Source organism: Fringilla coelebs (genome assembly GCF_963513975.1).
Source record: "Fringilla coelebs genome assembly, chromosome: 1".
Classification (NCBI taxonomy): Eukaryota; Metazoa; Chordata; class Aves; order Passeriformes; family Fringillidae; genus Fringilla; species Fringilla coelebs.
Genome location: NC_140028.1, coordinates 35,505,869 through 35,529,635, shown reverse-complemented (window position 1 = coordinate 35,529,635; position 23,767 = coordinate 35,505,869). Strand labels below are relative to the sequence as shown.

Genomic DNA, 23,767 nt, shown 5'->3' with positions numbered 1-23,767 from the left:
CAAAAATATAGCCAATGTGTTTAGATCAAACCACTATAAATGAGTCATGGTACAACACAAAGGTACAATACCCATATAATGAGAACTGGCCTTCACACACATTTACTTTGTTTAAGCTGAATTATGGTAACACTTCATAAAGATAAATGGAGGGAGTCAGGCCCTCTTAGTAAAGCTCACTTGGACCATTATCCTTGAGCAACTTGTATCAAGTGCTTCATTAATCTATAAAGAACTTTATGCAGCAATCTTGTGACAATGTCCAAAAGCTAATTCTCATCAGTAGCAAAGCAGCTACAAGAGCTGTCACTTGCAGGCAAATCCAGACTTCACATCAGTTTCTTCAAGCAACACTAAGAAATCTGGTGGTTATAAAAATTTTCTACTTTAAACAGATATTTAAGGTCTTATTACAAGAGAAAATTTGGAGGCAAAAAAGTCAATCTATACCTCTTCAGCAGCTTCTCTTCTTTCCAGTACATCAAAATGAAAGAAAACCATGACCCAAACCATGAAACAACTCAAAGCCCAGTATTAGAGAAACCTGCCAGACACAGGGCATTACCTACAGCCAACTTATGGACGTCAACTTTGCTGCAAACAAATACATACTTCTTTATCAATTTAATTCCATGCCATTTTAAAACATTAAATAGCACTTGTGCTGGAAAAAAAATTCACATAAATCAAACCTGAAAAACGTATTTAAACCAAGTATATTTTTCACTTATTCTACATCACAACACATTTGTACTGAGCTCTTGCAATCTTAAATTATTGTTTTATTTATTTCAACAGCTTACCAGTTTTTCTTTTGCATCAGAGGGAGAGCCAGAGCAGAACTCCCCACCGACTGGTCTCCAAGTCAGCAGCCTTGAAAACATAACACCAGTCCCAAATTTACTAAATTTCAAATATAAATCAGAACCAACACTCTAAAAACTCCCTTCAACATGATGTGGGTTTTTTGCATTAATTTCAATTCTAAGAGCACTTTATTTTTTCACACATTTAAAACTGTGTTTGTTGAACTTCAACATTTCTGCCAACTACCTTGGATGCACAAGTGGACTATACTGAAGTGGATTAGCTTTTCTCAGAAATAATGGATGTGTCTTAAGGCAGAGTTTTAGTGCCATTAGTGGACCTCTTCTCACACACTGCCTGAAGCCTGACCTAGAATAAGGAATGAATCTACTCCAGAAGAAACCTCATGACCATTTGGAGATGTTTTGCATTGTCTGTCTGGGGTATACTCCAGGATTATGTTTCTATTTCCACTTAAAAATTCACCACTTCCACTCAGGATTCATTGCTGTTATGAGGTATCAAATCACTGACAATACTTCTGATCTCTTCCCTGCTGATTTCCTATAGGACACTGCTGTCTTGAGGATCTTAACCTTGGCATTAAAAAATTTCTACACTAATTGTAACTCACTGAGACTGTCTGTGCCTGTAAAGAACTGAGAGAAATTGGATTAAATAACCTAAGTTGTCCCATCGTTTCTTGTTCTATCAAATTTATTGCTGCAAAGTAAGATTGGAGTTACTTGTAATTGCCATGATCTCAAACTCTTTAGTCTTAATCTGTGTGAGGTAACACATATTGGACATTTGTGTCTGCATTTCCTAAGGGAGAGCTTTTACACCAAGTTAAGCATCCTAAGTGAATATACCTCGGATCTCCAGAAAACTGAATACTGGGTTACTAAAAACACAAATTGGAGATAAGAAAAGATAAAATCTTGAGGCATGTAATAAGGCAACAAATAAAATGGAATGGAGAACTGAATTGATTTTTGAAAGCTGTAAGAACATAAACTGAGGCATTAGGATAATGAGCCATTATGAGCTGGTAGAGGCTGGACACCATAATCTGTGCAAGGAACCAATTCTAACTTGAATTTTTTGAAGACAAGAGGGCACTCACACTGGATTTCTCAGCACCAGAAAGCCAAGACTGGCTCTTAAGAAGCTTCAGAAAATTAAAATTACTAAAGGAAAAATGAAATAAACTATTAAAAAAGGCAAAAATTGATAGGCTGGATGAGCAAAGAGTGAGGTGGACTGAAAACTGACTGAACAGCTAAGACAAGAGGATGGTGATTAGGTGCCCAGAATCTAGCTGGAGGCCAGGGGTACACCCCAGGGGTCAATACTGGGTTCAGTCTGTCCATCTTAATGATGTGGGTGATGGGGCAGAGAGGACTGTCAGGAAACTGGATGACACAAAAGTAGGAGGAGTGGCTGACATACCAGGGGTCATGCTGCTATCCAGAGGGACCTCCGCAGGCTGGAGAAATGGGCTGATGGGAACCCTGTGCACTTCAGTGAGGGAAGAACAAAGTTCTTCACCTGGGGAGGAACAAGGCCACACCCCAGGACATGCTGGAGCTGCCCAGCTGGGGAGCAGCCTGGCCTGCAGAGAAGGCCCTGGGGATCCTGGGGGACACCAGGCTGGACATGAGTGAGCAGGGTGCCCTTGCTGCAGAGAAAGTAAATGCTTTCCTGGGCTGTGTGAGGAGAGCTGCCAGCAGGTGGGAAGGGGAACCTGCCCCTCTGCTCAGCACTCTGGCCAGTCCTGGGCTCCCCAGTTTCAGAGACATGGACCTACTGGAGAAAGTTCAGCAAAAAGCCACAAAGGTGAAGAAGGAAGTAGAACATCTCTCCCATAAAGGGAGTCTGAGGCAACAGGGACTCTCCAGCCTGGAGAAGAAAAGGCTCAGGACATCTCATCAACATACTATAAATATCTGAAATGTGGGGGCAAAGCAGAGCCAGGCTTTTCCCAGTGATTCACAATGCCAGGACCAGAGGCAATGGTACAAACACAGGAAGTTCCCTATGAGCATTAGGAAACACTTTCTCACTGTGCGGGTGATCAAGCACAAGGCAGAGGTTGCCCAGAAAGGCTGTGGAGCTTCCCTCCTTGGAGATATTTGAAAGTCAGGACATGGTGCTGGGAGAAGTGCTCTGGGGTGGCCATGCCTAAGCACAGGGGTTGGGTCACAAAACCTCCAGAGCCCTTTCCAACTTTTGCCATTCTGTGTCATTCTGCATTAGTATCTTCAGCTATCAACACCTCAGTGATCTGTAGAAGCTTGGCAGCTGCATGGTTTGTGGTTTTCTAGTAACTGATCCTTGCAGAAATTGGTAGCTGAGTAAATATTATAATACATTTTCCAAACAAGGAAATATGATCAACTCTATTAGCAAAAAAGTAACTTGCCAAGAACCAGCAGAGGCTGATACTGCAACTAAGAACTCGTGCAGCCAATGTTGCAGCTCTTAAATTAGAGAAGCTGCACAACACCTGGAAGATGTTTCATATGAATGCTAAAAAAGAACAAATGTAAACCTACCTGATCAGACTAATAACAAATTCTTCTAGAAGATACTTTACACTCCAGAGATTCACACCCTCTGACTATTTGAAGACAACTGGCAATAAGGCACTTGCCCATAAAGTTTTCATATATACCACAGTGTGATTTGCCTGTCTTCATTTCAACATTAACTACTTCCAGGCATGGAAAAACAAAGGTAAAAAGATCACTTGCCTTCTCTAAGCACTGAGACAGGCACCACATCAAGCTGAATATTAAAACTGGGTGGTTTTATTAAAACTGGTATAATAAAACAGATTAAAATATTTTGCATTGTCAAAATAATAAAATAATACAAAACTAAGGATGGGAGGGGAGAAAAAGCTTCATTGCAAAAAAAAAAAAAAAGGCTAATAGAGGGTCTAAGAAATAAAATACGAAATGTCAGGCAAAACCAGGAGTCTCAGAAAAAGAACTAGATGCCATAAAAAGAAAGGCAAAAAAGAAGTGTTCTCCTAGGACTCAGAAAGAGAAGGAGAAAAAAGATGCGTACCCTCACATAAAATCAAAATAATACTACAAAAGTTGGGAACCTCCCAGAAATTTAAAAAGGAAAAACATAATGAAGTTCTGAAATTATGGTACAGAAAGATTAAAAGAGAAAGAAAGAGAAAATTAAAGGAAGGAGTTGGATACTCTCCTAAGAAAAAGAACCCATTTGAGAAGCAGAAGGGCCTCAACATCAAAACGAATAATGCACATATTTCAAATTAGTTATAACTAAAGGCAACAAGAGTATTTTGAGTATGTCTAAATATTAGGATATTCAAAATGCTGCTCTAGAAAGGTTTCTAATATTCAATTATAAGAATACCCGAAATTTAAGTTTTGATCATAAGCTGAAACCAAAGCAAATGTTCTGCTAGTGAATATTAACTTCAAAACCTTTCCAAGTACAGGCCCTAATAAGTCAGGGTTAATTCAGCTGGACTTCCACATCCAGAGATGTGGCTTCCAATTTTATTTTTGGCAGATATCAAAATGCAGAAGTATCTTGCTAGCTCCCAAATATTTCACTTCATTTTATACTTATTTTTTGATGGAATTAATTTATACTTACTCACTTAAAAAAAATAGCTAAGGTACTGACAGATTTTATCTTTTAATGGATGAATGAAGCTCTCTTACAGTGCTATCTGATATACAATACTAAAATTGGAAGAATTTTAGAGGAAAAGGAAAGACTGACATGCAGAAGGTTTCTTTCGCTTCAGTTTTCTTCATGCCTAAAGTAGGTCCCAGAAGCAAAGAAAATGAACTGGATGAAACAGCACTTGGAATGGTGCAGCCTTACTCCAAGAAACCTCATACAGAGTTATTATATGAATGGAAAGAATTACCAAATAGCCAAGAAAATTTTCACAAAAATATTAAGATTCATATAAATATATGATGGAAATTAACCATCAACCACAGAGACTTAAATCTGCAAAATCGTTGCAGTATTTTAGTATTTTATGGCAAAAGCTCTGCATGTAATTACAAATAGCAAAGCCTGCATCTTCTATTACAAAATAGAAAATAAAAAAATCAAGATAGTACTTCTCCAAAAATCCAAAACCTTTTAAGTGATTCATGTTACATTCTGGGGGTTGTTGGAGAGTTTTTTTGCTTATGTCTGCAGTCTCCTATACAGCATTTTAGTTTTTAACACTTGATCATTAACAATACAGAAGAATACCGACACCTAATTTATCACCACATTGCAAGTAAGTCTGTTTCTCTTTAGTCCACACTTAACAGCTTTTTGTTCACCCCACCCACGAGATATCTAAGAGTTTGAAATGGGTAAATCATCTAGGTAAACTATTTTACGAAGTACTAATATGAACAGTTGTCTTACGCGTGAGGGATTGTAGTTTTGAAAATATCCAGCATGCAAGTGCAAGTTTTATCCCAGATTTCGAGGGTAAACTTTTCACCATTAAGGATGACGACATTCTCCAAACAGTTTGTACCAGATCGTGCCAGTTGTTCATTGTCTGTAAGAGACAAACAGGGCATTTGTTCATTCACATTCAGAGTAAAATGTTAAGATTGTTTTAACATAATTTGTGCAGTTCCTACCTTGTTGCACACACCAGTACAGCTGTGCAAATATATCATCCAAAAGAACATCACTAAGTACTTCTAAATACTGTGTAAATACATCACATATTGCATAAAGTGCATGGTTACAAGTAGTTGTCATCCATTCAGCTTTCTAGGAGTCAAAAAAACAGAAGAGTTACAACCTGAAGGTGAAACTTGTGGATAAACATATAGATGAACATTTGTATTTACTCAATTTGCTTTATAGGGACATGAAATTCCTTCCTGTACCTCAAAACCTCAACATTTTGGAGCCTTAACTCCTGCTTTGTTAACTAGCAGGTTTAAAAAGAATACAGGAACAGACAAACAAACAACTGTCTTAGTATCCAATCCTAGCTCAATGATTTAACACCAAGCCAAAGCTGTGTTTAAGCATTTTCCACAGAAAAAAAATTAATGAAGTGAGACACGTCCTACTACAAATAGCCAGACAAAGCCTCCTAAACAATTGACAATTTTGATCTAACTTCCAATACTAATAATTTTCACATTAGTTACATTTTAAAGCCCATTTCAGTTGTTTTTCAGAGCAGTACCTGGTTCTGTTTTGGCAGATCAAAAACTGAATGGCTGGTCAAAACTTTGCAATGACAGCACAGTGCTGTTTTGGGTGGTTTACACTTGTTTGTGGTTTGGTTATGGAGTTTTTTGGTTTCACTTTGGCTGAGGGTTTTTTTTTCCACCATGTCATCAAAAATTTTGAAGTAACAGAACTTATTTCGCCTAATTGTGACTTCACTGCTGATTACAAACCTCACTCAAGTGAGCATGTTGTATGTCTCAGATTCCAAACATCACATGTAAAAGCTACAGTTCTTCTTACAAAGCCTAGATACATTGCATTTTATGCTATTCTTCTGCTGGTCCTAGTGTAAACTACCAGGTCTTTTACACATATGGCTTTAAAAAATGAAAAAAGTGACAACACCTGCCAACAGAATGCCATTAACACAAAACAAGGCTACTAGAACCACAGGTCCACCATCCAAGTTTTGAGGTTTACCCTACATTACTTGACAAAGTTATATTACAGATTTTCTACTGTAAATGTAGTTCTCATGTAAATTATCTTCCTCCACTTTTATCACCTCAGTCTGCTGTTCTGGCAGTTTCATGTTGTCAAATATCCTGAAGACAATCCGAAACAAATCTTGCCACCAGTGTTTTTCATAAGTATGGCCATATGTCTTCATTATTTCAAACATCACTGTTAAGCCCCTGAAATGAAGAAAGAACAACTTATACCAAGAGTTACAGAAAAACATGAACAAGACCAAGTAAGTACAACTACAGCAGCAATAACAAACTCAAATGCTGTTGAGAACATTATACATACACACGAGTATTCAAAACATAAGTAGAAAATCAGCTTGTAAAAAAGCACTTTATAGTCGCAGGCAATAGCCGAAAATATTTTTGAGAGCTGTGGTAAATTAAAATTAAAATAGTAAATCAACTCCTTTACCAAGGGCCACAAAAATTAATAAACAAATATTTCCAGTTAAAAAGTACAAAAGTCTAAAAACAATTATTAAGCACCTCCAGCTATAAAGGGAGTCCAGATGCACAGCTCCCATGCCAATGTATAAATTTAAAGTTATTTGTGTACAACTCCTCATATATCACATCAGAACTATAACTGAATACGCTTTACAAGAGAAAATCATACTCCAGGAAAATAAGCAACTTTTACATGAAATCAGAGTACAGCTTTGCTTTTTTTAACCATTTCTGCAATCCTCAACCAGTTAATGAATCATGGTATAAAACCAGTTTTAAAATCCCCAAGGTTAAGTGGGATGAGCCAGACAGAATGCAATCACAACTACATAACTTATTATAACAGAAAATCAAAATTTCAAATGTACAGAACACAGACTTAATTCCTATATTCCAGTGTCTATTTAAAAGGTGTTTGTTGTTTCTACAGTGGTATCACCTGAATTAAATACATAAGTCATTTTACAGTGATTACATTTACCAAGAGTTGTTTTTGTTTCAAAAGTATAAAGTAAGCCTTTTAAAATTTGAATTACAAATACTGATTGTTACCTGGTTCTTACATCTAATTTGCATCTATTGATGATACAGGACAACTCAAATAGAATTGGGAACCATCCTCGCACCCACACTCTGTCTTCAGGAGCTACATTCATATCATCACTTGTGTATTCCTTGAATGCCTTTAGAAGGAAACAAAGTTATACAGTCACAAAAGTTAGATTCTTCAAAATAAAACACAACTTGGACTGTAAGCAACAATCACTCCTGCAAGAGTATTATATCCTGATACCTCAGATGAGTTGGCAATTAAAACAGTAGCACTGGGAAAGGGAAGTGTTTTTCAAATGAATGCTTAGTATATTATGAATAAACTTAAAAAATAAACAAGATTACATATTCAAGCACCAGTTTTTGCTTGCAGTTCAGTGTGAGTTTCTTGCTTTCATATTTTTATAAAGATAGCTCTGAAAGTGGGGACCTAACCATAACATTTTGAGAATATCAAACAATTTTGGTTATGCCATTATCCATTTCTTCACATTTCCCAGCAGAGAGCAGATCCTGAGATCCAATGATTTCCAATAGCTCTCAGGAATGCGAGCTGAACTGGGTGGTAAGGATGGGCAGAGGGAATAAAAGAAGAATAGAAAAATCACGGATACTTTCAAAGCCTGTGGCATTTTATACTCCTGTTGTTTCTGAATTAAGTACATTTCTCATTAAACCATGAAACTTGAAGGGAAGCCAGTAAGTTTAGCATAACTATTTTTTCATTTTAAAAGCACTTATAATTTAGTTAACACAGACTATACCTGAGGTCTGTCAGACACATATTTTGCACAGTGGCGAATGAGGCGGATTGCTTCCATACTGGTATCTGGAAATGCTGCATTGCAGGCAAATTCAGACAAGCACTTCACTGCATCCTGGAAAGAATCTATGGTTGCTGGGAAGTGTTTCTCAAACACGATTGCTGAGAGAAAAGTGTGAACAGGGAAAAAAAAAAGTGTCATGCTTTAAAATCTATTAATTCTAATATGAACTGTCTGTAACAGAAGTCATGAGAGACTGGTTCATTGCTTGGTACTGTCAAATGCCTGAGTAGTAAGAAAAACTAAAGAAAAAAAGGAACACAACAATGAAATGCCCTCTGGGCAAATCTTTTTGACAGTGAGTATTTAAAATAAATTAAGGTAGTACCTGGACTAAAGCAGGGAAATGTAACAAGCAAGACTAGAGGAACAGCTTACTGTTTAATACTAGTCTGTCCCCACAGCTTAAGAGGGACACATGAAGTATGGAGTTCCATCTACTGATGGACCTCCTCCACAGCAACATGTTTTTAAATAGCTGCTTTTGAAAAAAAAAAGGTGCTTCATCGAAGATGAAACAGTTTATAAACTTGTAGATGTTCAGACAGACTAAAGATCCCTTAAAGCCTGGGATCTAGATTAGAATAGAGAGAAAAAAAATTATCATAGTGCCCCCCTGGCTCAGCATTTTCTCCTAAACCGGCCTTACACAAACACAATTCAGAATAGCAGAAAAAGATAAGCAAACTACATTTTAGTAAAATATGTACTTTTTTTTCCTAGAGGAAACCCCAGACTACTTCACTTAAATAAAAATGTACTCATTAAATAGAATTACTAAGGCCTGAGTTGTTTTACTACAGAATGCAACAAACAGACAAGTTTTTTTTTAAAGGCATAAAGAAAATCAGTTAACTCTACTCTTATTGAATGACTCTGGTAAGCATTTTCCCAGAGGACTGATTGGAAAGTGTAAATCATTGGTTCCAAGACATGAAGCAGGCTCCACTATGCAGGCTGTGAGTCCACAAAGCTTCTTGGGCTCTGGAGTGACACTCACTTCCATGATGTCTGAATATTGTCCATACTCACTGACAATGTGTCCTGTAGTCTGGAATGCCAGTTCCACTATACTTTCATCCTGATCTGAGGCTGCCAGATGAAACACTGAAAAAATGTTTTTCCAGCCAGAACGAATGTTAGCAGCCTGGGAATTCACCATCTGTGCAATACACCGTACAACCATGTCTCGAATAGTAGGAGATCTAAATTAGGATAATAAACAATAATTTTTTAAACTAAATTACATAATTAATTTGAATAGTATAATTCTCTAACTACTGATTTTACAAAAGCAATTTGAAATATTAATTGCAAAAGTTGATGCTTGTGATCCAAGGCAATTCAGTTAATTGCATGTTATTACCTGTTTCTCTTCATGATATGTTCAAATGGTCTTAGGAAGTCCTTCTGGAATCGGAAATTAGCAAGTTCTCCTTTCTCCAAGAACTTCATTGACAATTGCCTTAATGAGTCTACTGCAAAAATAGCTACATCTTCATTGGGATTGCAGCCAACCTGAATGCAGAATAGAAATGCAGAGTAAGCTTGCATCAGAACTCATATGGATTCAGCACAAGCTGCCTTTACAGTTGATAACAGTGAACTAAGCAGTACAGAAAAATTTGCGAAATTAAACAGAAGTCAATTCCAGAAACCACACTGTTTATGCAATTCAGTAATCCCTAATTCCAGCTATTTTCTATGTTAAATAATCTGGCATTTAAAACCTCCTAAAAATAAGCAAGCCATCTAAAAAAGACTTCAACAGCTGTATTAAAAATGCGTGTCAAACATTCATTTGATAAAGAGTCAATTTAGACTTGAAGACAACCTCTTAAACCAAGCATCACGAAACACCCCCAAAAATTACAGCACAAAACTAACAGCAGCCAGTTCTAGACTCAGGTAATGATAAATAATGTAATGTATACTTTTGGTTTTATATTTATTATACTGTGTACCTCTGCCTTCTTGCAGGTCTTTCCTGCTTTACAATTTTTATTGGTTTAAGCTTACAGAGAAGGAGAGAAAACCCACTATGATTCATATAAGCACATGATTTTCCAATAAAGCTCAAAATAAAATAATCTGTATCAATAACTGAAGGAGTATGCACTATAAGCATTAAGAGGGATACCTTGTTAAAATGATCACCAATAACTTCCCAGATCCTAGACCACTGTAACCTTATCCGGCCCATGTTGTAATAAGAAATCTCTACTATCTTCTGCAGACTAAACATTCGAGGGTGGGTAGCAGACAGCAGCTCATCCATAGACACAGCACAAAGCCAGCGAACGAAATCCACTGTAAAATGACCACAGGTTTTAATGCAATATTTTTCCAAGGTTTAGTTTACAGGGGTTGGGGATGAGTAGGGAAGAGTTGAAACCTACCAATAGCATTTCCATCCAATCTTGTAGATCCTGTAAATATTCTGTAAAGTGCAGTTAAAGACATGGTTAAAGTTTCTTAACAAAAGCACCTGTTAAGTGTTTTCAAGCCTCTTTGTCTTTTTTTTTTTTTAACAATATATAGACAGTCTCTGATTACTTTTATTTATTAAAAAACAATTAGTTTTTACAACTGTAAAGACATAGTGAGAGTACTGTCAGCTTTTATCATCCCCAATTGAAATACAAAACTCAAACGTCTCCAGAGTGCATAACACCCATTTGCCATGAAAAGTAGATATTTGAAACACTTCCCATTATGAAGCAGGGAGGCATACTGCAAACCTAAACAGCTATGGTGTGTTTGACATCAAGCTTCCAGTGTACTTGATGTGATTTTACTGCAAGATAACTTTTCATTGAACTGACATTGATCTTGCTGCCTGTATTTCAACCATAGAAATGTTTGCAAGCCTTCAAAATGACACCTCTTCATCAATTTTGACAACCATTAAGAAAATTATATGTTCTGATTTCTTACATGCTGAGCAAGCAAGATCCACGAACACTTCAGTGTGATGACTACTGTATGATATAAACAGGGAATGTTACAATATGTATTCTGCCTAGCCAAATCCAGTTAAAATAAATGTGATTCATAGAACGGAAGACTGGAATAATAATTTTGGTCATTTCAGAAAACATCTACATAACCTAGAGGAAAGCAGGGAGTCAGTAATTACATTTAGCAGAAAAGGAGTCTGACAATAATGCCCTCAGTACTAAGGCAAAATGAGATTTGCAATCTGTTACTATATACAGCAAATCAAGATTCAGCAGACACTACAGCAGACTCCATTCTGTAAGTCTTCTGCAGTAATTTTTTGATCAGTAAAAAAGCTTCTTGCCTACTCTTTGCCCTGCTCTTTCTTGTACAAACACCCATGGTGCAAAAAAACCAAAACAAAAATCCACCCCCTCTAACTGAAAAGCACTTCTCCATGGTAGTTTTTATGTAGGCTTTTTCCAAATACATTAATAAATTAGTAAGGTCCTTTCCTTAGCACAGGGTATTCAAATACTGCTTGAAAACCTTCAGGGGTCAACAAGAAATTTAATACAGTACCTGTCTACAGCAACAACAACACTTTGGGAGCTAGTTTCTCCAATGGATTCCTGAATACTGGCTATCTGCTTCCAATCCACGTTTCCACCAACTACAGTGAGAAAAAAATGAAAAATGGGTAAAAAAGATTACAGAATGAGTTGGGAAGAAAGAGGAATAAAAGTTGTTCCACTACCAGTATAATTAAATATATTTTTAATTCACAAAAAAAAGAAGCACATTATGAATTTCCCTTGCATGAGCTGCCCATCTCAGTGAACAGCTGCAAGTCCTAATTATCCTAATTACCTAATTATTATATCTCTATCCATGTATAAATTATATTAGCTCCCCAAAACTGTCCACATTTGGAGCAACAGATAGAAGTGAAAAAATAAAGCCCACAAAGATCACCTTTTTTTCCTCAATTTTTCAATGAAACTTTGGTAATCTTGCCACTTAGAACACACAACATATGACTAAGAATATAGCTTAGAGGAGAATTTTTCACACTTAATTAGCATCAAGTGAGTAAATCCAACCCAAAAGATTTTATTTCTTATCATTCAGAAAGAAGAGCTTCCACCAAAATTCCAACTTTAAGCTACATCTCAATTACAGCAAAATTATCACCCAAAAATAGTGAGAAATATCTATAAGTAAAACCAGCAATCATTTATTTTGGAGGCTGGAAACTGCAACCCACATCTGGGAAAGCTCTGAAGAAACTGCTAACTTTGCAGTGAGAAAAATCCTGAAATTTTTAGCAATTTCCAAACTCCCCTTGAACGACCATCAAAAAAAGAACAGGAATCTTGCAATCACTTTGGGTAATTCCACATACCCTGTATGCAGGGCTTTTTTTAAATTTAAGCAATATAGAAAAGAAGAGAAGACTGAAAGAAGGCAAGTAGTTCTGATTTCAGAGGTTTGCTGAGAGAAAAACTTTTCATGTTTCAGCCTGCCTCAGAGCCTCGATGTGTTCCATCCACACTTGGAGGTGGCTGGAGATGACTGTCTGTCAAATCTATATAACTTTACCTACCTGAAGTACTTTTCTAGGGCATTTATGGAACAACTTTTCTGTGCCTACATATGCAACCTCATGCTAGTATCTCAGCAATGTACAATACCACTGGGTTGGATCAAGACTTCTCTTGTAAGCACACAAGCTGCCAGTGTCAATTAGCTTGAATCTTGGTAATGAGTCAGCTAAGAAATGATCAAATGAGCAGCGGAGTGTGAAGAGAATTTGATGGGCTATTTCCAAGGAGTCAGAGCCTTAACCAACTTTACCAGCTTATGTGAGAATTCCTTGTTATCACAGGATTTGTAATTGAATGCTTGAAAACCTGAACAGACAGCAGACTTACACTCTAACAGTTGTGAAATCTTTTAAAATCAAACACAGGAGTCAGCTAAGTAACTCTGCTGTACAAAAAAAGAGATTTCTCAGATTCCCCCTGTCCAAAGATGATTTCTGGTTACCCAGGAGCCCATATACTTTGGCTGTGACCTACTCACAGCAGCAAGTTTTGTCTTCCAACTTTGTGAACAGAAACTGACATAGGAGAAATGTGGATTTCACAATTACAACTCCAAGTAAGGCAATATTCCTACCAAAGGAGCAATAGACTAGATGCTTATTCATTCACTTTTACAATTTGAATTTCCAAGTACAACAACAAAAAAAAAAAAAAAAGTGCCACAACAGGAAGGTAATACAGGAGATAAAGACAATTGAATGCAGATGCCTGAGCAGCCACACCTGAATCCTTGCTGAGGCAGTAAATGAGCAAAGGAGCTTTTGGGTCTGGTTTTGTTGATCTTTGTTATTTAAAAAAACACATTAACTTCAGCAAGAAGAGTGAGCACTGCTGCTTATCCACATCTGATTTTGCAAGTAGGTCTGGAAGATGGAGTTTCTGTGTCACCAGACTGCAACTTGACTCACGCTAAACAACTATTTTCCTGTAAAATATGTGTCTGTGTGTATGGACATACACACTACGTATTCTTCACAGGAATTTCTGTTTATAAAAAGCTTGCTTGAAACCCATAGTTCCAACGCATACTTTGGAGTAATCAGAAAATTCAACTATCTGCAAAAAGGATTTGTGGAAAGAAGTGAAATAACTAAAACAGTAGAGAAAATGTTCTAACAGCCCCTTAGCGCATAAAAACCCAGTTAAGCATTTTCCTCTAAGATTGAAGCAACATTATTAAAAAAAAAAAAAAAAGAAGAAAATGGTCAAGTTTCCATATGTGCACTGCAATAAGCATTCCAGAAATTGAATTCAGAGAAAAACATTTTATGCATCTGGGCATAAACCATTTTCCCTAGCAATGTAGCTGACAGCAGCAAAAGGTCTTTATAAGCTGGACCTATACCAATGAGTGGCAAGTATGATTTAGGGACACCTGAATACCACTTGCATTCTTGAGTTATGAGGACTTAAAACTTTTAAAGGCCAGTCACTGCAGCATAGAGAAACTTCCCTAGAGAAACTGCCAGGATTTGGAAGCAGCCGAGTTGCACAAGTCATCAGGGAATACTGAAGGATGCATACTGGAAGGGCATGAAGAAGCCCAGTGTATGAGATGTTGGCAGACTCATTGATTTCCAAGCCCAAGTTTTCCCTTCATCAATGCTTGGCAAGGTGAGGGGAGTACAGCGAGGCAGACCAAAGGGGAGCAAAAGGCAAAGAAAAGGAATGACTATAGAAGAAGAAAAACTCTCTGAGGAGAGCACAAACCTGGATGATTAGAACTAGTTTGGGGGCTAAAACCAGGAAAAACAGAAAATTATCATTATTCAAAAAAAAATTACATGAAAAACTGAAGGAAAACAAAGGTTTTGTTCGGCTGTGAGTGAAGTACAAAAGGCAAGAGATACTGAGCATCACGCTATAACTGAAACTTTCTCATAGTCAAAAAGACATATATATACACTTTGATGCTTCCAGAGTTTTTAAATACCCTACACCTATATATCTTTAACTGTGTTGCCACTTAAACAATTAAACAAAACTCCCTACATTCTAAAGATAAATTTAAGGTAAGTCTTATACTTTTCTAGGAAGATAAGAACATAACCTTGTTTTTGCAGTATATTGTGGTGCTCAAGCCTAAAAAAAGGCACTTAGTACCAAAGTAACTGTAAAAGGAAAGACAAGAAATCTCAGAATTTAAACTTAATTAATCTCCCACTCGGTTTGAATTCTGTGTATTTCTCAAAAAGCTCCACAACAGATGCTTAACCTACACATACTGACTTGCTTGCTTGGTAAAATACTTGGCACACTAATGTTGCAATATTATTAAACCTGGTCATACCATCTGCAATCCATTTTTAGTTGGAAAGTGATATTTTAATAGAAGCGAACAACATATATAATCTTCTTATATTTTCCACCCTAACAATAATAACAGAGCAAACTAAATATTCCAGAAATTGGAGTAAGTCTATTCAAAGCATAAGTTTTACAAGGACTACTTCATGGTCTTTTGTCAGAAACTCACATAAAAACACAGAACAAATTTAAATAGTTCTCTGAAAAAAACAGTTAAATGAAATACTTCATATCTGCATCACTTACCCAGTCCCAGCCCCACAAATTCATCAGGTGCTTGATCTTTTGTTCCAGTAAAAGAACCTTCCCTGCCACGCACTGTCCCTGAGATGTAGCGAGGTTTTACTCCAGTTCCTATTAACTGTGCCAGTTCAAGCTGACTGATGCATTTCAGAATCTATTCCAGAGAATAAAGAAGTTGTTTACCAACCAAAAGCAGTTTGAAATAGTAAAAAGCAAGTAAAGATCTTTAGAAGGAAAAAATTCCAATACTGAGGTCAAAAAATCTGGGCTTTTTCCTAAAATGAATATAAATTTAAATAGTATTGGATTAGTCTCTCTCAGTTTTATTTCTCACTTAGACATGTTTTGCTACTTTAAGAAGCATACATGCAGCACTTATCTAAACCCCACTGTGTTAATGCACAAAAAAGCACACTACTGTGCTGAAAATCAGTGAACATGCTTTCTTACAGTTCAAGTACAAATGACTTGTACCTCGTGCCAGGAATTTCCTAAATAGTTTCCATCTGTATGAGCCACGGTGATGAGAGTTTTAATGGTGTCAATGTTCTTCTGCTTCATTTCAGTAATACCAGAACTCACTGTAAGCAATGTAAATCTTGCTAATGCTTGAACATAGGCATCTCTTTCAAGCTGCAAATGGGAAGAAACAGAAGTCTCATAAATATTTTTGCCATTTCTTGTTCCTAGTACAATCTGTATGATTTCATCAAGTATACCATTTACTTTTCTCTTCCTAGAACTGAATTTCCAAAGCATAGTGAAAATATCTCAATTTCTTCACCAGTAAGAAGATATCTGTGGGATGAAATCAAGTTCCTTCTATTCAGGAACATGAAGTGTAATGTATGACAGCATAGGACACATAAGATGTGTTTACATTTCTGGTTTGGTCTTTTTTGGGGAAAAGAGGATGCTGTTTCAGAAGAAATGCTGCTAATTAACTAAGTTTTTAATATTCTTGTACCATACTCAGACCTACTCTGAAAATGTTGCCTCAAGCAGACTCACTGAAGCTTTAGCATTTTTTTTGTCAACAATATCTAAAAAAATCTATCTAAAAGGCCTGTTATGCCAATTCTATGGAATTGCTCAAAACCTATTTGATTTAATTTGCACCATTTGAAGCATCTCAGAAGCTTCTGAAGAAGTGTCATGGGTAAACAGCAAGTGACCAAAATCTAGACAGATCTCACAAAAGAAAATTCTAACCATTTACCCAATTTTTATGTGTATGGTATCTATAAGGAACAAAGGGAACTCCTCAAATGTCACATGAACCATTACAATGCTAAAAAGGGGACTACAATTGAGCCCGAACTGCATTTTATTCTCCTGTTATGTATAAACTGAAGGCTGTAAAGTGAAATGGTTGTACACCAGATAAACAAATGACAATTATTAAATATATTTAACTGTTTGGATGTTTAGGGCTATTTTTAAAGTAAAAAGTCATTGAGAACAGAAAACAACCAAATATTAAATAAAACAAAACAAAACACCCAAACCCAGAAAGAATGGGATTCCACAGAGGAAACACTAACACCACAACAGTGGGCTATGGTAGAAGGGACAGACTGCCACTGAGCCACTGACCACAGAACAGCTGCCACATTCAAACCCAACCATTAAAAAACAAAATTTTCCATTTTCAGTCCTACTCATTCATGCAGGTATTCCCTCCCTCCCCTCTTTTTCTAAGCCAGCACAGTGGAAGACAAACAACTAAATAATGTGTCCATCACCCAGAAATTGAAACTTGATAATATAAGTAGATTAAGTACATCCTTTTGATGCATATATTTTCTCAGATGCTTAAAGAAAAAAGTCAGACTGTGTGACAAGTCTAAGACTAAAAGTATAAATAATTAAAACCAGAATCTATAATTGAGGTTTTAGAGGTGAACATACATAACTTAAACTATATGTTTACTTACTACTGTTATATTGTGTACTTTGGAAATTTTCTTAAAATTAAAGGAATCCAGGTGTGTAAATGTTAACTCTTAATAGACACCAATCTTAATTTCTGTACATTTACATTGAAAATTGTACATTTCTGTACATTTAAACTGAAAATTGGAAAGTTGCCATCACTGGTTAAGCACATGAGGAAAGACTTCATTCTAACAGAAAAGATCCTTAAACCAGCGCAAGTATGGACATGCCAGTCTCCTTCAAACCATCAGAGCTATCTGGTGTCTGACAATATCCCACCTAACCAAGACCTTGTGAACTGGAATCATCCTGTAATACTGAAATTACCAACAAACCAGTACTGTTTTTAATTATATCAGCAAAACAGAATTTCCACAGAAAACCAAGAAGTAATAATGCTTATACTGAAAATGCAAAAGCAACACTTCCCGTTTTCTGAAATGTAAAAACTTGTTTTTGGAACACCTCCCCGTCATGTACCAAGCCAGTGGAAGGGTACAACTGAATCACAGGGATCTTGGAGCAAACATGTCCTTGCCCTCCCCAGCAAGGCTGACCACTGCAGTACTGGGGGCTAAACTCTGCAGCTGCTGAAACTGGTATTGGTACCAGTTCCACTTTTGCAGCTTAGAAACAAAAGTAACTGGAGTGTGTTTCACTGAACATCTGCAGGCTCCAGGGAAGGCTTTGTTAATCAAATTTTTAGCTCTCTTGAGCTCGGGAACAGGTGGTCATGCAGAAATTAGGTGGAAAAACAGAGGAAAGAAACCTCATATGATCTCAAATGGACTTTTTAAAGCAGCTGTATCATAGGTCCCAATGTGCTTTTCCACATCAGTAGTAAAAAGTTATCTAACATGCCAAATACAAATACAAGGGGAGAAGGAAGGAAAGCATTCCCTATTGTATCATAGTTCAACATCTTCTATTTAGTCTTATACAGTTGGTTTCTGGGTTGGTGTGTATTCTCTTGGTAAGCATTTTCAACATACACATGAAATAACACAAAACCAAACATACGGATTTTGCCTGCCCCTCTCTTCAGCTACGTCTATAACAAACTTATGGCAGACCAGTACTCCCATTTATTAACTAATAATCTACAATAACATAATTGTACCTTCCCTTCCAATGGTTTCCAAATAGAAAAAGAAAAGCCAAAAAAAGCCCAAGTTTAATCACCATCGCCCTCTGGAGCCAGAGAGTCTGGCATTCTTGGCATTGCACTTCACGCAAGATCCATTCATTCATTACATCAGGAGTGCCACTTTCAGTGCCATTACTCTTAAAAGGGTACCCATTTAAAGACATCTTGGATTAATATAATCTCTCTGAAGTTGAGAACAGTATTTCAAATACAGTTCACAGAGAGACTCATTTTATAAAACAACACAACGCATCTAAACAGCTCTGTATCAATGCTAGAAATAAAATATTTTGACATAAAGGTAGTCAATTTCTAGGGAAACAAACATTCAGTGCAGAGGCACAGAAGCACTTACCAAAAAACACCAGGAAAAATAAAGGTCACTTCACGTACACTTCCAGTTAAATATCAGATGAAATAGTAATGTCAGAAGCAGGCAGCCTCTATCTATTGCAGTGCACAGCTTCAGCAGCAAGGACACTTAGAATCCCACTAACATCTTGCTGGTACATAAATCAAAGCATTGTCTCAATCTTACATTTTTTACCTGAATGTTGAAAATGCAAGCAATGCGGATTGCACATCGTATACCCTCCAAACAAAGAGAGGCAACTTCGGTGTCATCGCAGTCCTGCAGACCCACACTGAACGCAGCCAGGAAGGGTGTCCATGCCAACTGCAATGGATGCAAAAAAAGTGTCATATTATCTGCAATTGTTGGCACTTGAGGGGAATGTTATAGTTTCACCATCTTGCTGATGTGTAAATTCCATTCTTAAATTACATAATCAACCTTGAAGCTGTCTTTTGACAAAAAGGAAACAGAATATGCAGACATGAAACACGTAATAGGAAAAAGTGTGGTTAGAAGAGACATGAGACGCAGAATGAGGCAGAAGTAATGCAGAGTGAAGCTCCCATCCAAAGCACTTGGTCCTCTCCCTCAGCAACACACAGCCATCTTCAGTCACTTGTAAAAACCAAATCCTAAAGCTATGTCAATTAGATGTCTGAGTTTTAGCATTCACAGGATGACTTTTATCTATGCACATTGAAAAATGGAGTAAACTGTTATTGTAATAACCAACACACCATATAACAGATTTATGATGAAAAGTACATACTTGAGTAAGACTAGCTTATCCTGATAAAACCAGAAAAAACCAACAACAAAAAAAGGAGGGTAGTAAAAATAAGGCAAACTTTATTAATCACACAAAAATTCTGGTAGCAAAAATAAGGCAAACTTTATTAATCACACTAAAATTCTGGTAAGCTAACAACAACAAAATAGAGGACATGACTCTTGCCTTATCTCTCTGTTACTAATTTTATTCCCCTTTTCCCTCCATCTTTTTGTACCTAAGCCACTACAGATGTTTCCCATTCCTCTTGCCTTAGGTGGCACTGAGTACTGTAAGACAGACCACACAGTCCCTTCCTTGTGGTCAAGGCTCCCCATCCCAAAGGCAGAAAAAACAGTGAGAAGATACAAAGGATCCTGCTGTAACTACACAGAGTTATGGAGAGAAAACACCACAGAACTCAGAATGGTTTTAGAAATAGTTTTACCTGAAGTCATCCCAGATGAAATACAGAGTCAATGGGCACAGCAAGGAGCAAGAGATTTCACACTTAATTTCATAATAAAATGATGCACCACAGAGCTTTGGTTTCATTTAAGCCAGCAGCTCCAAAAGCACTACCTTCAAAAAGCATTTAATGCTTGCACATACCAAACTATAACTGTGGGACAGCATTAAAGGCATTGGATGAACTCACAGATTCAGGATTTAATTCCCTATTGTATCACCTCTAAAGGCCCCTTCCAACCCAAACTATTCTATAATTTTGATGTTCAGAAATGGATCTTTTTTCCTAATGCCTTCCTAATTTTCCCCACTATTGTAACCAAAACTAATCTTAAAAAATCACAAAACTGAAATAATTTCTTAAGAACTATTTAATGTATCTAGTATCTGTATACTGTGCTTTGTAACTAGATGTATGCTGTTATTTGTAGGCTGTTTTGTTAATACAGGTGAAAATCCAGCCTCAAAACCAGACAATCGATTCTGGGCTGCTTAGATGAGTGCATAAAGTGAATTTTTACTGTTTTAAGAATTCAGCCAATGTATCTGTAAACACAGTTACAATGAACAATTTTAAGTGGAGATCAATGGGTGAGATACTTGGAAACTTGTAAATTTTTATTGAAAATTTAAGTCTAAATAAAAAAATGTGAAATTAGGTATTCAAATGCCACAGTTCTCACTTGTTTTTGAGAAGAGGGTCCTCTGGTCAATACATTACACTACTGTCCTTAGTACTTTAATTAGCTCATGAACATCCTCAAGTAACTTCAAGTAAAAACTTCTTATTTTTCGTACCTTCATGAATCATGTTTAGGGTGGTAATTTAACCAGGGTGCTTCATATTTTGCTCCTTTGAAAATGAACATTGAAAATACACTTTTCAGACAGTAAAGAGTAGGAAGTATTAGGGCTGGTACCTTGAAGAAAATCACACTATGAGTTTTACAGATGCCTGGATGTGAATTATTTAATTTCAGCCTTCAGGAAGTCAGTAGAGAGAAAGTACAGTACATCTCTGCTATGACACCATGAACAGCCTAAAAGTAAATTTTTAACAAGGTCTGTGCTTAGCGTTCCTCCATACAAATCAGATACTATGCTAGTTTTTTTAATAAGGCAACAAAGAACTCGTAATTTTGCCTTATAGACAACGATCTTCCAGCAAGATCCTCAGTGTGCCCAGGTGGCCAAGAAGGCCAATGGCACCCTGGCTTGTGCCAGCAAGGGTGGCCATCAGGAGCAGGGCACTGCTCTGTATTCAGCACTGGTGAGGCCACACTTTGAATCCTGTGCTCAGTTCTGGGCCCTCACTGCAAGAAAGGCATGGAGGTGCTGGAGTGAGCCTAGATAAGGACGATGGAGCTGGTGAAAGAGGTGGGAGTTGGTTTCTTCTCCCAAGTAACAAAGGAAAGGATAAGAGCAAGTGGCCTCAAGTTGCACCAGGAGAAGTTTAGATTGAGTATTAGGAAAAATTCCTTCACAGATGCAGTTGACAAAAGTTTAAACAAGCTGCCCAAGGAAGTAGTGCAGGCACCAGCCCTGGAAGCATTTAAAAGACATGTAAATGCAGCACTTCAGGTCATGGTTTAGTAGTGGACTTGGCAGCACTGGGTTAACAGCAGGATTCAAAGCTTTTAAGAGCAGCACATCCCCCCGGGGAACCATTTGTTTATTCAGTGGTAGAGGTCTGAGACTTCCCTGGAGCAGTTCACAAAAGGGTCATGTGCACCATGTCTTGAAGAAGGGCACAAACAAGAGTAAGGTAAAGCCCCAACAATTTATCTGAATGGCAGATGACTGCTGTGAGTTAGGTAAGGCAGAGACCACATCCAAGAGCACACTGAGGTATCCTACACTGCTGAACATACTCTGTCTATGAATCTGAATCACTGCTATGGAAAAGTCATTTGGGATGCAGACAGCTTTGCACTTACACAACAGGCAGGTGCTTAGAATAATAGTTTAATACAGGTCCAGCTTCCTCCCCTACACCGGACCAGAGTTCTAGCTTTCTAAAGTATTAATTTGCAACAGACAACGTCAGAGAAAAATTTTTACTGATAATTGCTCCATTGCCTTAAGATGCTTCTTCTATCAGCACAGAAACTTCTTAAATTCCAGGGTAAAACTAGGGTGAAACTAGATTAGAGGGCTCAAAATCCTCTCTTTCCTGCAGCAAGTTAAATAACTCACAAAATGAGCAAAACAGAGCAGATGCAAATCCTTAGTATTTTCATTAAATCCTGTCAGTCAGCATTTTGTATTAAGAAACTGTGATATTCTACCTGATTATCTAAACATGTACCTCACCTTAAACATGGGTCTCACATGCTCCAGGTGTGTTGCACTGGTAAAAGGGGCCTGAACGTGGCTCACTGCCTCCATAAGAGCTTTAGCTGTTTTAGCCATTTGTTCCATTTCCAAGTTATACAGGAGTCTTCTCTGCTTCTCACTAGCAACACCTGCAAAGACATTTTTTCTCTCATTTGTGCATCTTTAGGAATATAAAAATTTTACGTTTTTCATTAAGTACAATATTCAGATGCATTTTTGTATTATCTTTACTTTCTGAAATTATCACAACAGACTTCTCATATTTCTTTTACAATATAGATAAAATTTAACTTAAAGCAAACTTGCATTTGAAATGCAAACTATTTTTAAATCTTTACAGAATTTTAAGATTTGAACAACAGGGATTTCTTCTCCATCACCTCAAATGAAAGCATAAATATCACACCCACGAAGTTAAATTCAAAATGAAGAGATATGTCATAGGAATCCATCAGCAGAGAAAAGAACAATAAAAATAACTGGACACCCTTTTTCAGTGTGAGAACTACATGAAACCTTTCCATTTCCATAACAGAACCTCCATCTCATGAAGACAGTGAAATCCAAGTAGCATGTAATAATCATCTTTTTAAAAATTACAATAAAACATTATGTTAAGTGAATGAATACTGAAAACAAGAGTATTTCTTTTTTTCAGATGCAAATTTCCTGCAAGCAATCTGTTCATAAGGCTAACCTAGGACTTAAATTATACAAGTATGTTGGGAAAAAGTTAAATCTCTCTTAATGTTCTCTGTAGAAAAGCTAAAATAAGTAACATCTCAATCTTCATAATGTGCGAAACACAAAAGGTTTTTCTGTTATCTGAGAGAGGAAAAGATAATTAATAAAGTGTATGAATTAGGGCCCTAAGAATCAAATATTGCAAAATATTTGAAGACAGATTGGTTATTGCAGGAAATCACAACAGTTACTTAAGAAAAAGAAGACACACAAAGTGTGTGTGTTCTGCTCTGTACCTACTGGCAACCATGCAATTTCACAGAGTCCTCCGATTTCCCTGTGCTGCTGCTCAACAGCAACACCTGCCTCCTCCATGGTCAATGCACTGATTGCCAGCAATTCAGATGCAAAGGGAAGTGAAAATAAGCAATTGCATTTAATGCAGATTTGAGCTTAGCATCACACATTTATGTTAGAAAGAAAAGGATATGAAATTAGAAGCTAGGACTCTCTGAGTTGAGTGGTGTTTGCTTAATTCAACTCCTGTTTAAAAAAGGAGAACTTATGAAACTACAGAGCCAACCCTTGAAGAAAACTAGCAATGCCACTACTT

The 23,767-nt window shown here is 37.0% G+C and overlaps 1 protein-coding gene across 2 annotated transcripts in view; it reads right to left on the bottom strand.

The window, feature by feature from the left end:
* ARFGEF1 (ARF guanine nucleotide exchange factor 1) overlaps nt 1-23,767 on the bottom strand; it is an 85,550-nt gene that overhangs the window by 6,529 nt on the left and 55,254 nt on the right. The window contains exons 19-33 of one of the 2 annotated variants that reach the window (XM_084203832.1): nt 22,447-22,598; nt 19,080-19,217; nt 15,931-16,089; nt 15,460-15,610; nt 11,882-11,972; nt 10,759-10,799; nt 10,500-10,669; nt 9,726-9,877; nt 9,392-9,564; nt 8,300-8,460; nt 7,536-7,666; nt 6,572-6,701; nt 5,457-5,592; nt 5,233-5,371; nt 804-873 (exon numbers count right to left, since the gene is read on the bottom strand). In XM_084203832.1, coding sequence (XP_084059958.1) covers nt 804-873; nt 5,233-5,371; nt 5,457-5,592; nt 6,572-6,701; nt 7,536-7,666; nt 8,300-8,460; nt 9,392-9,564; nt 9,726-9,877; nt 10,500-10,669; nt 10,759-10,799; nt 11,882-11,972; nt 15,460-15,610; nt 15,931-16,089; nt 19,080-19,217; nt 22,447-22,598 — 1,994 coding nt within the window. The remainder of the gene's footprint in view (nt 1-803; nt 874-5,232; nt 5,372-5,456; nt 5,593-6,571; nt 6,702-7,535; nt 7,667-8,299; nt 8,461-9,391; nt 9,565-9,725; nt 9,878-10,499; nt 10,670-10,758; nt 10,800-11,881; nt 11,973-15,459; nt 15,611-15,930; nt 16,090-19,079; nt 19,218-22,446; nt 22,599-23,767) is intronic. The other variant, XM_084203831.1, reaches the window with a different exon arrangement.